Source organism: Mastigoproctus giganteus, chromosome 4, assembly GCF_048544385.1.
Source record: "Mastigoproctus giganteus isolate SK-2022 chromosome 4, ASM4854438v1, whole genome shotgun sequence".
In the NCBI taxonomy this organism is placed as follows: Eukaryota; Metazoa; Arthropoda; class Arachnida; order Uropygi; family Thelyphonidae; genus Mastigoproctus; species Mastigoproctus giganteus.
In genome coordinates this window covers 218,120,020-218,135,570 of record NC_143578.1, presented here as the reverse complement: position 1 = coordinate 218,135,570, position 15,551 = coordinate 218,120,020, and the positions used below count along the sequence as shown (strand labels likewise).

The 15,551-nt window shown below is 34.5% G+C and overlaps 1 protein-coding gene across 1 annotated transcript in view; it reads right to left on the bottom strand.

Moving 5' to 3' along the window:
- LOC150087409 (uncharacterized) overlaps positions 1-15,551 on the bottom strand; it is a 107,984-nt gene that overhangs the window by 27,389 nt on the left and 65,044 nt on the right. The window contains exons 8-9 of the mRNA XM_090372050.1: positions 12,878-13,764; positions 815-1,014 (exon numbers count right to left, since the gene is read on the bottom strand). Of these exons, the coding sequence (XP_090228176.1) occupies positions 815-1,014; positions 12,878-13,764 (1,087 nt within the window). The remainder of the gene's footprint in view (positions 1-814; positions 1,015-12,877; positions 13,765-15,551) is intronic.

The following is a 15,551-nucleotide window of genomic DNA, read 5'->3' as shown; positions in this document are numbered from 1 at the left end:
ATGAACCAATGTATACTCCCCACCATTACTTATGGAAGTGAAACTGAGAACTACACAGTGAAGAATGGAACCAATTATATTGGGAATCTGACTGTTAGATAAGAAGAGAAACACATTGATTAGGTAGCAAACTCAAGTAAAGGACATTCTTATCAAAACTAAAGAACTAAAATGGTCTTGGGCAGGACACATAGCTTGAAGACATTATGACAGATGGACTAAGAAAATAACAGAATGGTACCCAAGAGGAGCTAGAAGAAAACCTGGAAGACAATGACGGAGATGGACAGATGAAATTCATGAGTTTGTGGGTAGTAAATGGATGGCCATTGCACAAAACAGAAGGAACTGGAAAGTTGCTGGAGAGGCCTTCATCCTGTAGTGGATTGAAAATGACTGATGATGATGATGAATATAATATAATATACTACAATTTTATCAATGTGCATGATTATGAGTTTCAAGTGGAAAGTGTAGATTGTCTGAAAGGTTTTATTGTTTTTGCTAGGTGATAGCTTTACTATTATTAGTAAGGCTACCATAGGTTCAGGTCTTAGTTTAAACTTTTCCAGATTTTGTGTGGGGGGGGGATGTTTTAGAATTATTTCTTTAAAAGTGTAATAAAACATGCAAACCATTTTGAAAAGCTATGGAAAAAACATATTTGATTACAGCATTCTTAAATACAGTAAAATAGTCTGAAGTCAAACAAGAAAACAAAAACTTAATGACAGTGTCATCACATTTTTCTTTTTTTTTTTTTTTTTTTTTTGTTGTTCCTGTTCAAATATGCAAGTACTCATTTCTTACTGACCTGATGATTTGTACTGGAAAAGGAATATCGCTTTTATTCAGAAATTTCCTTAAAAGTTCAGTACAAGTTTTTATAATATCCTCTTCAGGCACACTTTCCATATATTCTGCCTCGTGGCCTCCAATCCAGCCAACAAGAATATTAGGCTGTTTTCTGACTATATCAAATCCTGAAATACCTTTCACCCATTGGGCTGATGCCTACAATAAAAGAAAATGATTTATATAGAGTGATTAAATTTTTAAAGGAATTTGATAACAGGACACAACAACAGTCTTATTTTAAGAGCAAATGAATTGATATATATTTGATATAAGACTAATTTGAATTAATTTCGGATTTAATTTGGAATTTAGAGAAGGGGGGAAGAAAGGAGAGTAGACTTTCCATTTTTTGTACAGTGTGAATGTCAGGACAAGAACCAGTATTGATCATAGTCATGTTAGAAGTTTCTTTAATGATCTATTTTTATAATGTAAGTATTTCATTTCATGATTTTAAGATTAAATCTAGAATTCTGATTAAGATTAATGTTGCTACATACTTTTGATAAATTATCTTTTTAAGGTGATAACTAAATGTTAGAACCTTCTCTTATCAAGAGTGTGTTCACTGAAGAATTGTTATGGTTTTAAAAGTTATTTAAAAGTTATATATAAAAGCATAGCAATCGATTTGGCTTTTGTTCCTTATATTTATATATCATATAAATACAAATATGTTGGGTTGCTTGAATTTAAGTTTCGTAATATTTGGTTTATATTGTACTTCTACTGTTCAGCACTCATTAATGAAATTAATACACCCAGAAATTTATATATTTAGTTTGAATTGTGCATTGGTCTAGGTATTCCTGTAAGAAAGAGATAATTTAATTTACAAGTTAAAATGAACTTTTAGAAATATGAGTACCATCAGTATTGCATATGGCTCAATCAGAAGTGATGCAGGTCACTAAATAACATGGTGGCGAGTCAAGATGACAGATATTACCCTGCGAGATAGTTCTCCACCCTTGTTATACTTCTGATCTCAGCTGGACAACAGTTTGAGCTAGATGAGGCATAGAGATATCAGTACACTTAAGTAGTAAACTTAGTATGTTCAATTTTATGTAGGAAAAGCAGCTTTGGGCACTACTTACAATAATGTTTATTAGCACTCCTAGCACCAGCTTTTGCCAATTACTTAATATATGTAATTTAAAAATTAATCATGCTATGCCATACAGTCATTGAAAAATTTAACGTGTACAATCTTATACTATATTTATTAGTAGGATCCTTTGTTGTTTTGTAGGTTTTATGAACTATCAATATACTGTAATGTCCTTTCAATATAACTGTTTTACTCATTATACTGTGGGGATCACTAGATTGTATGTATAGCTTAGCTTAATTTTCAGCACTCACCTCATAGTAATCCGCTTAGCTGGTGGAGAGTTTTACCACATACATAGTGGTTATAGGATTCTAATAACTTACAGGGATTTTGGGTTTAAAACTAAGTTATGGGCTATAAAAATTTTTCTCAGAAAGGAAAGTGCACCTTCCATTCTATGGTTGCCTAATTAAATTAAATTAAATGAAATGAAGAAAAATAGAAGCTAATAGCCGCACACGAGCGACTTTCGAAAATTCGTCCTCAGTTAGCTATAGTCGGGGGGGGGGGGGGGAAGAGAGTGCGCTTGTGTTATATATGGGTTGGGTTCCCGAAATGCATTTCAGTGCACGTGGAAACTTAATACGTGCTAAATTCTTGGTGGAAACTTAATATGTGAGGGGAATGCCAGAGGTGTATTCAACTCTAGCAGTAAGCTACAGAATCTTGAAATAACTGGGAGTAAAGTGGAGGAGAAACTGTTGAAGATAAACACAAGAAAGGCACCCGGGGTGGATGGGATCTATCCAGTTATATTAAAGGAGGCAGCAAAGGAAGTAAGCAAACCCTTAGCCATAATTATGAGAGTTTCCTTGGACTCAGGGGAGGTACCCATAGACTGGAAATGTGCAAATGTGACCCCAATTCACAAAGGAGGATCAAAGGCTGACACAAGTAATTATAGACCTGTGAGCTTAACTTCTGTTCCAGGAAAATTAATGGAGGCACTGGTTAAAGAAGCACTGCAGGATCATTTAGACAAGACTTCAGTTATAGCTCAGACACAGCATGGCTTTGTTAAGGGGAAGTCTTGCCTGACCAATTTGATTGGATACTATGATGCAGTCACAAAAGAACTGGATGCAGGGAATAGCTTTGATATTATATACTTGGATCTTAGAAAGGCTTTTGATACTGTTGCACATGAAAGACTGCTACACAAATTGGAGCAGTGTGACATTGGAGGCAAATTGCTGCTATGGATAAAGGGGTGGTTAAGGGGAGAAGACAGAGAGTGGTAATCAATGGACACTGCTCATCGTGGACTAATGTTATTAGTGGTGTCCCTCAGGGCTCAGTGTTGGGTCCATTATTGTTTTCTGTATTTATAAATGATATTGATGATGGTATATCAAGCTTAATGTCCAAGTTTGCAGACGATACAAAGGTTGGCAGGGTTGTCAAGGACACTACTGACACTATGCTGCTGCAACAGGATCTGGAAAGGTTGGGCAGATGGGCTGAGAGGTGGCAAATGAAGTTTAACATTGACAAATGTAAAGTACTACACATGGGAAACAGCAACCCCAGAGCAACGTATCAACTCTGTGGTACTACACTGACAGTGGTAGAGAATGAAAGGGACTTGGGGGTGGTTGTGCAGGCAGATATGAAGTTCTCTGAGCAGTGCAGACGGGCTGCAAGAGTAGCTCATGGAGTATTGTCAATGATATACAGGAATTTTTCCAGCAGGGATAAGGAGGTGATTATTCCCTTGTATAAGGCAATGGTCAGGCCATACCTAGAGTACTGTATACAGGTCTGGAGGCCTCATTTCAAGAAGGATGTAGAGCTGCTGGAACGAGTACAGAGAAGGGCAACAAGATTAGTGAATGGAACAAAGGGGTGCTCTTACGAAGAAAGGCTTAAGTTTTGCAAATTACAGTGTCTGGAGACTAGGCACCAGCGAGGTGATCTGATAGAGGTGTATAAAGCCTTGAATGGTTTGAGCATGCTCAATGCTGATGGGATTCTTCCTCTAGCTCAGAATAATCACCTGAGAGGGCATAAATTCAAATTGAGGAAAGACAGATGTAGGATAGACGTGCGGAAATTTGCCTTTAGCCAGCGGATGGTTGGTTGGTGGAACAGACTTCCATCCCTTGTAGTGTAGGTTGATAGCCTAAATAAGTTTAAGGCTCAGCTGGACAGGTATTTTGAATGAACAGAGGGGTGAAGTGGGTTTTTTTTTTTTTTTTTTGGCTGATGCTGCATAAGCTTGCTTTCTTGCATCAAATGCCTCTACTAATGCTAATGGGGGAGAAATTGTCAGGAATCTTTTTGTTTAACACATTGAGTGATGTATGGCGCTTAAACCATTCGATGACGAGGGCTTCGTTTTCAAGGATTTTGTAGCTGGAATTTAATTTAACTACTGTGATGGCTGAATCGATGAGTGGGTTGTGATTTTGAGATTGGACGTGTTGTGTTTGTTCTGTACTTGCTGAATTAGTTTTGAAGCTATTAAAATGGTAGTATGCACGCATGTTGGGAATTTTTGATATTCCGAATTTTGCTGTTGTACTGCCTATGTAACATGCTTGGCAATCTGATTGGCATCTGATCAAATTTATAATGTTGTTGTGATCTTGTGTCTCGTACTCGTGTGTTGTCTTGTATGAATTGAATTTGGAACTTAATTTGTTATAAGATGTGAATATTAATTTGATATCTGTATTTTTAAAAATCTGTTGAAGTCTTCTAGCATATTGTTGATGATATGGGAGCGCGATAAGCGGTTTATGTATCTTATTCTTGTTCACGTGGTTAATAATTTTGTTTGGGTTATTAGTGTTATTATGAACTTTGGTGATGGTTTCTTTTATTAGTTGTGATGGGTATTTTCTGTCGATGAATTTTTTGGTGAGGTATTGCAATTTCACAGATAGGTCTGTTTGTGTGTGGCTATATTTTACAGCGTTGTATATCTGGTTGTATAGAACTGCTTTTTTGATGTATAGAGGGTGGTGCGAGTGGTAATGTAAGAATTTACCTGTACGTGTGTTTTTTCTGTATATTTTGGTGCCTAAAGATGTGCTTATTTTGTATACAGTGAGGTATACAAAAATTAATACAAAAGTTAGAAAATTAATTTTATTATCGGTTTCTACTTCGAGGGTAAATTTGAGTCTTTCATGTGTTGTGTTAAAGGTGTTCAGTACAGTATCGATGGTGGTTCTGTTGCCTATTAAGAGGATGTCATCTGCACATCTTATCAGATTCAACAACATACAGAGCTTGCAACACGTTTAACATTAACAAGCTTAAAAATAAACTTGATGGGATCCTAAGAAGATTCAGAGCCAACGAACAAATTAATTTACATACCCTCCAGCAAATAGGCATATGCAGTAACATTCTCCCACACATTTTTGGAATAGTCAAACTACATAAACAAGATTATCCTTTAAGGCCCATCATTTCCTATAAACAGTCCGCCTATGCTAACCTATCCATATTCCTCGTCAAAATTATTTCACCTTTAATGAGATTTTCTCGGTTCAGGGTCTACAATACTAAACAAGCACACGAACGTATAACTTCCATAACCATATCTGAAAATGATATTCTCGTGTCCTTCGACATCGTCTCCCTATACACAAATGTGCACATCGAATCCATGCTACTGGCCCTTAAAGAACTATTAATTAAAGACGACACATTGACAAAACGTACCGACTTAAACATTAATGACATTTTATAACTCACATCACTGTTACTTGACGCCAAACAATTTAAATTCCAAAATAACATCTACGAACAAATTTTCGGCCTTCCCATGGGCCTCAGTATCTCTGCCCCTTTATCCGAGATCTACCTTGCATCTATCGAAGAAAAAATTCTCCAACTCTTCCCCCCAGGAATTAAACTATATATGAGGTATGCAGATGATGTCCTCTTAATAGGCAACAGAACCACCATCCATATGGTGGTTCTGTTGCATATCTGACTGCACACTTATCCCCACCTGGGGGTAAGTGTGCAGTCAGATATGAAATTTTCTGCAAACAGGCCGTTAGGACAGCTCATGGGGTTTTGTCAATGATATACAGAAACTTTGCTAGTAGGGATAAGGAAGTGATTATCCTATTTCAGAAGGAAATGGGATAATCCCTAGACCTTTATACAGTTCTCAAGATGCAGCACCTAAACAGGAGACCTCATTTTAGGAAGGATGTAGAGCTGCTGTAATGGGTGCAGATAACGGAAATGAGATTGGTGATGGGAAAAAAATGGATGAGCTTAACCAAGAAAGGTTTCGAGTTCTGAAAATTGCAGTATCTGGAGACTAGGCACCTGTGAGGTGATCTGATTGAGGTGTTTTGTCTTTGAATGGATTAAGCAAGCTTAATACTGATGGCATTCTTTTTCTTGCTGAGACTACCCACGCAACATAAGGGGGCATAAATTCAAACTGAGGAAGGATGGTTGCAGAATAAATTATGAAAGTTTGCCTTTGGCCAGCAAATGGTTGATTGTTGAAAGAAACATTCATCTTTTGTTGTTGTGGAAGTGAATTGTTTAAATAAATTCAAGGAAGAATTAGGTAAACTAGTGGAGGGGATGGACAGTTGACATTGGTATTTTTTTATTTATTTATTTATTTTTGGCTGTTGCCTTATAAGTTTGCTTCCTTGCATCATTTGCCACTATTAATAATAATACTAATACTATTGATATTGATGTATTGCAGTGCTATTTCAGCCTGATAAGATTCAGAAGATACTGATAAGATTCAGAAGGTACTGAATCTTATCAGTATCTTATCACAATCTTATCGCGGGGGTTACGTTCCTGAGAAATGTCGCGAATACCGAAAACGCGAATACTGAGTTATGGCTCCCATAGTAATAAAGAGGTTCTGTTCCAAAGTATGAAATATATAAGAAAAACTAGTCTAAAATTTTTTCTATGTAGGTATTATATGTACCTTCATAATATGACTATGTACATAGACAGTACGTAGTGAAATGCAAGCATAAGGCATCAAAATGGAAATAAGAAACAATTTAATATTAAATGTAATATTTATTAAAAATTTCAAACAAATCTTTCAAACTAGCGCCTTTGCTAGCAAAAAAACTTATCCCGCCAGTGCTATCACCAGTTTCGCTAAAGTTTTGATAAAGGAGTTTTGCCTTTTCACGAATGATGAGTGAACTTAACGGAATTTTATTTTGAGTTCCGTCTTCTATCCACAGATTTAAAGCTTTTTCCATTTTTCTAATTTAACATCACGAGTTACAGAGCAAATTTTTGAAGCAATTAGCGCATTTTCAAGGACACTACGGCGGATTTTTTCTTCCGATTTTTTGATTAATCGTACCTTTGACTCATTGATTTTATAATGTTTTGCCACTGAGGAGACACTTTTACTATTAGAAATTTTATCTAATAACTCAATTTTATTCACTAATGTTATCACCTTCTTTGATCTTTTCACATTTCTCTTGTTATTTGTAGCTATAATTTTGTAGGGGTTAGAAAGAACTTGTCCACAATAAAGTCACTTTCTTCCGTTAACACACTTGAAAAAGTCTGTTTTACACTGCAAAACGTTAGATTTATCATTTTTGTAAGCATATCAATTTATAAATTGATAAATTTATAAGCATATAAATTAAAAGCAACGACAAAATCTTCCATGACAAGCGCATAACACATACTGAACAAGGATTAGCGAGAAACATCCACGCTCGCGATTTTGTCACCCCTCTCCCCCCCCCACCTACTGAGCGCTGTTTTGACCGGGAAAGATAATTTTAGCCACGCCCATGTTTTTTTATGGCGGAAAATATTCACACTGCTTTAAAATTAACATTTTTTTTAGGCTTCATTTTATATTAAATCAGCAATCGCGAATACGCGAAACCGCGAATACAGATACCACGAATAGCGGGGGTTTACTGTATATATATGTTTTATGGCTTCTTCCAAGTAAAGGGGGTGGGGGTGGAAATAAAATTCTGGCATCGGTTGCTGAGAGTTGCAACAAGTTGGACTGCATTTTCATTAACATTAGTTAATCACACAATAACAAAAACATACACCCGATCTTAAGAATTCTGTTTAGTATTTATCTATCAAATAAATATTAAGAGAAAATATGCCATAGTTTTTTGGCAAAAGCCCAACAAACTAAGACATTCCAATACCAATATATTTTGTTAATTTTATTCCTATTCATTCGTATTGCAATTATTCAAGCATGCTTTATTGATGTTATGGACATACACAGATTATAAATGGAGGCCATTTTTATGTATGTCTCATCAAAAAAATAAAATGCATAAGTATTAAATAATAAAATAAATTTTCAATTCTTTATTTTTTTAAAATTTATCCATAATTTGTCTTTATGATTATTGCTGTATTTACAACTAAGTAATACTGCCATTAGGCAGATAATAATATGTTATTAATAATATTTCCATAATTAGTGCAAAATAAAAAATGATTAAGCAGATTAAATCTTAATAAAGATTCAGAACAAAAGCCTCAGACTGCAGAAAAATTTACAGACATATAAGTTAGAGCAAATGCACCATGTCTATATGCAGTAAATTAACTAAAATTATTATAGTGGCATCGTTTTGCTGCCTCTCATATTGTGAATGCCTTCACGACAAGTTGTCTATTCACTTATACTTTGAATAAATAATGCTTCCCCAATAGAAGACTATTACTTATTTTCAGTGAATAACACCACCACCAAGACAGCTGTTTCAAGGTAGTAGTACTGGCATGTGATACAAGAAAGCAAGTGTATGAGCTTATGCAGCATCAGCCAAAAAAAAAAAAAAAATCACACCATTCCCTCCAAATGCCTGTCCAGTTCCTCCTTAAATTTATTTAACCTATCAATTTCCACAATGACAGATGAAAGTTTGTTCCAGCAATTAACCACCCGCTGGCTAAAGGCAAATTTCTGCACATCTATTCTACATCTATCTTTTCTTAATTTGAATTTATGCCCCCTTAGGTTCGTAATCTGAAAAAGTGGATGGATTCCATCAGAATTCAGCGTGCTCAACCTAAGGTTATTAACATTAGCATTGGCATATGATGCAAGAAAGCAAGCTTATACAGCATCAGCCAAAAAAAAAAAAAAAAAAAACACTTCCCATTTTCATCCATCCAATTCTCTCCAAAAGTTTGTCCAGTTCTTCCTTGATTTTATTTAAGCTATCAAACTTCCACAACAACAGATGGAAGTTAGTTCCAGCAACCAACTGCCTGCCAGCTAAAGGCAAATTTCCACACATCTATTCTACAACTGTCTTTCCTCAATTCCAGTTTATGCCCCCTCAGGTTCATAACCGGACAAGAGGAAGAATCCCATCAGCATTGAACCTGCTCAAACTATTCAAGGCCTTATACACCTCAATCAGATCGCCTCACAAGTGCCTATTCTCCAGACACTGCAATTTGCAGAACTTAAGCCTTTCTTGGCAAGAGCACCCACTTGTTTTCCTCACCAATCATGTTGCCCTTCTCTGTACTCACTCTAGAAACTCTACATCCTTCTTAAAATGAGGCCTCGACCTGTATGTAGTACTCAAGGTGTGGCCGGACCATTGCCTTATACAAAGGGATAAACACCTCCTTATCCCTGCTAGCACAATTCCTGTATATCCTTGACAAGACCCCATGAGCTGCTCTGGAAGCCTGTCTATACTGCTCAGAAAACTTCATATCTGACTGCACAATTACCCCTAGGTCTTTTTCATTCTCCACTACCCTGAGTGTAGTATCACACAGTTGGTACATTTCTTTAGGTTTACTGCTACCCATATGCAGTATTTTGCATTTATCAATGTTAAAGTTCAGTTGCTACCTCTCAGCTCATCTGCCCAACTTTTCTAGATCCTGTTGCAGTAGCATACTGTCATTAACAACCCTGCCAACCTTTGTATCATCTGAAAACTTGGACAGTAAGCCTGACAACCCAGTTGTGAAATTAAGTCCACAATAATGTTTAGTATTTAGTAGTCATTTAATAATATTTAGTAGTCAGCTATTATACCATCATGGTGCCTACTCACCCTGGGTGGTGGTATCTGCTGAGAATAAATAACATCTATCTCTATTGGGTAAGCATTACTTATTTGAAGTATAACCAAATAGGCAACTCATGAAGGCATTCGCAATATCAGATATAATGAAATGATGCCACTATAATAATTGCAGTTAGTTCACTGCGTATAGACATGATGCATCTGCACTAACTTATGTCTGTAAATTTTCCTGGCTTTTGCCGTGAATCTTTATTAAGTATTAAACTGCAAAACACCTTTCAGCATCTCTCATATTGTGGACTTAATTTCACAACAGGGCGGCCAGCTGTTATGCTATCAGGATATCCCCCTCTCCCAATGATGAAGGGCCAAATAGCCCTGAAATGACTGTCTGGGTGGAGGTATTACTTATTTAAAGTATAACCAAATATGCAAATCATTGTGAATGCATTCACAATATGAGACATAATGAAACAATGCTGTTACAATAACTTCAATTAATTTACTGCATATAGACACAATGCATTTGCACTAACTTAAATGTGTGAAAATTAAATTTTTATGAAAAAAGTTATGATAAATCTGAAATTCAGTAATAAAAGGCAGTTATTAAATTTTTAATTTAATTTATTTAGTCATTCAATTTTTCAGGGTCAAAAAATAAATCTCAGTACAGTAACCTACATTTTTATTTTTGGCATGATTCATTAAAGTATACTATATACATATTATATAGATATTAGTTTATACTTTTATTAATTTTTTAATTACACTTTTATTATTTACTTTTTCTTTTATGATAATTAAAGTTTGTCTACTCCAAGGCCTCTGCAGAAGTAAAAGGCTGGAAAGTATTTGGATCTGGTATGTTTACTATGCAGAGGATGCAGAAGAAAATTATACAAAAAATATTTATACAAAGGAACAAATGAAAGGTTAACTGCCCCTCATGTGTGTAATTCTGTAACTGACTTCTGTAAATAGCATACTTCTGTAAATAGCATACTTCTGGGATTAAAAGGATGTCATTACTTCTGAAACTAATCAAAGCAATACAGGCATTGAAAATATTTCATGAAATGAAGCATTCAATACTTTTCTATGGCAGCCATTCTATGGTAGACAGAAAGACATTGGACCCATAGCATTAGTATTATTGTTCCCATTTGGTTAATTCTTCCTTCCTTACCAATAGTTGGAGTATCTCCAGATGAATGATTTTACACAAAGTACACTATAAACTGATTACTATCTCCAAATCACATATCTGCTATGAATGAACTTTGTTAATTTAACTAACCACTGATTTCACTATGGCTTGGCTATCGTCATGCAGCAAGACAGTTCTGTATAAAAAGAGAAGACCTGAGCACATTCTCCCACCAACTAAATGTAAACTCCTCTGGCATATATAATTGTCAACAGACAATAAATGGAAAATTTATTTATTTATTTATTTATATATTTATTTATATATTATAATTCTTTTGTATTATCATTCTATTGTGGTTTAATTCGTCTTTGTTCATCATTAATGTCATTGTTTTTAGCCATGATGGCTAATTAAACATTGTCCGCGCCGGTGTTTTTTACCTATAGATATTATAGCCAATACATTACTGGTCTTTAAGCTAGCCTATTCTCGGTTATCTTAATTACACGTGGCCTATACATTTAGGATTTTGCAACTTGTTGCGCATTACTAAAGAAGTTTTCATAACACTTATTGATGAAAAACTGTAGCAAACTGTAGAAAAACTGTAAGATAACCGAGAATAGGCTAGCTTAAAGACCAGTAATGTATTGGCTATAATATCTATAGGTAAAAAACACCGGCGCGGACAATGTTTAATTAGCCATCATGGCTAAAAACAATGACATTAATGATGAACAAAGACGAATTAAACCACAATAGAATGATAATACAAAAGAATTATAATATGTACTCTGTTTGTACCCATACATTGCTAAAACAGCTACTGGGACAACAGAAAAAGCTAGATAGAAATTAAATAAAACTACTTTAATAGAATATTAAAAATAAAATGCGAACTGAACCATCATAATACAAAAGAATAATTATATATATATATATATATATATATATATATATATATATATATATATTTTTTTTTTTTTTTTTACATTAATATATTTCAGTTTTTGTGAAATATAATGTTGTAAAAATTTATTCCCTTTAGCAAAATGCTGTAACCTTAATTTTTTTTATATATGTTGATTAGTGTGGGCAAAGTGGACTGTTCATCTGTATCTTTGCAAAATAATTGACAGTGTTTTTACAGGGGAAAAAAATTCTGTTAAATGATATTGGTCCATACATGTAGTATTGCATCAAAGAAGTCAGATTAAAAGCTCTTAATGAAATTCTTGACACAAGAATGGCATTAGACTGTGGACAACACTGAAGGATTGCATACTGACATCATACTTTGGTGGACAGAAAAATGTGATATTCTGTATTCTTTTCAGTAAATGTAAATCATCTTTTGTCAACCCTTCAGACTGTCATGGACTGTTTTGTGAAAAATAGAATAAATAATAATAAAAAGATAAAGCTTGTCTGTGATGCCACATTGCTGAATTTTGCTTCTTAGAATATGAGGGACACTATGGAGAACAATTTCATCCTCAAGATTTCACACCATGAGAAACAGCACCACTGTTTTCCATCAAAGTAAATTCTGGAACTAGAAACTTTCCTTGTATAATTCTCTTCTGATACCAATGGACTTAGTACATGTCAATTCTGAATAATTAGTTTCTGAACAGAAGTCAAGAGAATAGACAAATCATAATTACACTTAAAGAAAGAAATAATGAACACTGAAATTCAAATTATTTTTTTCTTAAAAATATTACATACCTGAGGCAGAAATTTATCAATTTGATCATTAGTCCATACAAGTTGATAACCAAGGGTATCTTTTTCCCAAAATGCCTCTTTAAATATCAAAAATATCTTATTAATAGTTCCAAATCCAAGGTTCATTATTATATTTTTCTTAATGTCAGGTAACTCTGGAATAAATAGCGAACTACAGTATTTTTTTAAATATCCAACTGACGGAGTAACTATAACATGAGAGGCAAACAGCATTTCACCATTCTCACATTCTACAGCAACTGGGCAATCAATTTCTTCTATTATCTTTCCCATTATTCTTTGTCTTCTAGAATTTAAATTCTGTCTCCAGTATATATGTTTTACTGGCCTGTTTAATTTTATACTTCCATCTGGTATATCTGAAATCAATGTATCTATAAAACTGTGAAAACCAGATTTAAAATTAATGTTATAAACTCCAGCACATTCTTGCCAATCTGAATATCCTTTATTTGAAATTTCATTCAAGTCATTGCATGCATTGTCTATGTTTTCAAATCTCATATACCAATCAAAAATGCCTTTTTTTATCATTTCTTTGTCTGGTGAATCATGACAACTTTTCATATATTCTTTGAACTGCTTCTTAAATAATTCTCCAACAGGCTGAGGAATTTCCAGATCAGAAGGTGGTGATGAATGATAACTACTCATTTTAAGTTTATAATTATTTAAAACCATGATAACTTCATCAATAAGTTCTTGACATAAAAACTGTCCTGAATATGTGCAAAAATATCCCTTTCCTTCTACAGAATAATCAACAGTAGCATCAGCTAGAAGATCCCTATTATTAGTATATTCAAATAAGGGATTGTTCTCTTCTCCATGAACCCACTGGGCTCCTAATTCAAGAACAGCATCACCTGTAAATAGCAGCAAAAATCAAAAAATTCTTATTAGTAAATAGTGATTAGACATTAAATAATTTAGAGAAGGTAGATATTTATTGATAACTTCAGGTAAAGTGGATAATTACTACTATTGACTAATTCTGATTGCTGGTTATCCTATCCTATCCTATTATCTACATAATTATCCATCATCCCCTCCAATACTGATCCTACCACTCCCATATTGCAACACTTGCCACGTTATCTGTAAGGCATTTACTCCCACTTTCCAATCATCTAGTTTAATCACCTCTCTCAAAATTACTGAATCCTTTGCTGAGAGATATGCCATTACACATCTGAGCATTGCTCAAAATCATGGATTGGCTATCCACAAGTTTTTCCTAATTGACTGCTTGCTAATTAGAAATCAAAAAACTTACTTCATAAGTTTATAATAAATTGACAAGCAGTCAATTTATTATAAACTTATGAAGCAGAAGAGTAGAGCAAAATTAAAATAGTAATTGGCACAATTGAATATGGTCATCAAACTTGATATCCACAAAAGCAGAACTAGGCAGTGAGAGGGTTTTTTCACACACGCACACGCACACATTTTACAGCACAACAATTGATGACAACAAAAAACCTCATAACTGCATCTTTTTTTTTTTTTTTTTTTTTGACAGGGAAGCTAACTCTGCAATTGGAATATTTTTTGTTTGTGCCTGTGAAAATATATGAATTGAATCTGTGATTTACTTAAAACTATTTTGTAATTAAATTTCCATCCTTTCTCTCATATAGAGAGATGAGGTTTATTGTCACATTATGTGTTATTTTAATAGCCTGTTCAAAGTCTATGGGTGCATTCTTCTAATTTGCTATAACCATACATGTAATACTGTGTAGCATACAGTATAGCAGTAGTCTTGGTTGTAGAACCTAAAAGGGAAAATGCTGCCATTCAAAATTCTGGATACTTATTTTAGAAAACAGAATGAGATGAGTTCAATCTGCATCAGTTTCAAGTGATCTATTCATAATACTGTTACACACCTGCCAACATTTAGAAATCAAAAATTGTTTTTTTTTGTTTTTTTTTTTATCCAGCTTTAGCTGGAATGCTCTGAAACTGCCAAAGCATTTAGACACTTTCAAAACAGCACTCACAGACATTCCTTAAAAATTAATGATAAATGAGTTTCTTAAAAATTAATGATAAACTATTTATTATAATTATTAATGCTCATAAAGATGTCAGTATACTGCAATCATTAATTACAGTTAATTGTGATTAATTAACTAATATGAAGTTCTCTGAGCAGTGCAGACGAGCTGCAAGAGTAGCTCATGGTGTCTTGTCAATGATATACAGGAATTTTTCTAGCAGGGATAAGGAGGTGATTATTCCCTTGTATAAGGCAATGGTTAGGCCACATCTTGAGTACTGTATACAGGTCTGGAGGCCTCATTTCAAGAAGGATGTAGAGCTGCTGGAACGGGTACAGAGAAGGGCAACAAGATTAGTAAATGGAACAAAGGGTTGCTCTTACGAAGAAAGGCTTAAGTTTTGCAAATTACAGAGTCTGGAGACTAGGCACCGGCGAGGTGATCTGATAGAGGTGTATAAGGCTTTGAATGGTTTGAGCATGCTCAATGCCAATGGGATTCTTCATCTTGCTCAGAATAATCACCTCAGAGGGCATAAATTCAAATTGAGGAAGGACGGATGTCGGATAGATGTGCGGAAATTTGCCTTTGGCCAGCGGGTGGTTGGTTGGTGGAACCGACTTCCATCACTTGTTGTTGAAGTT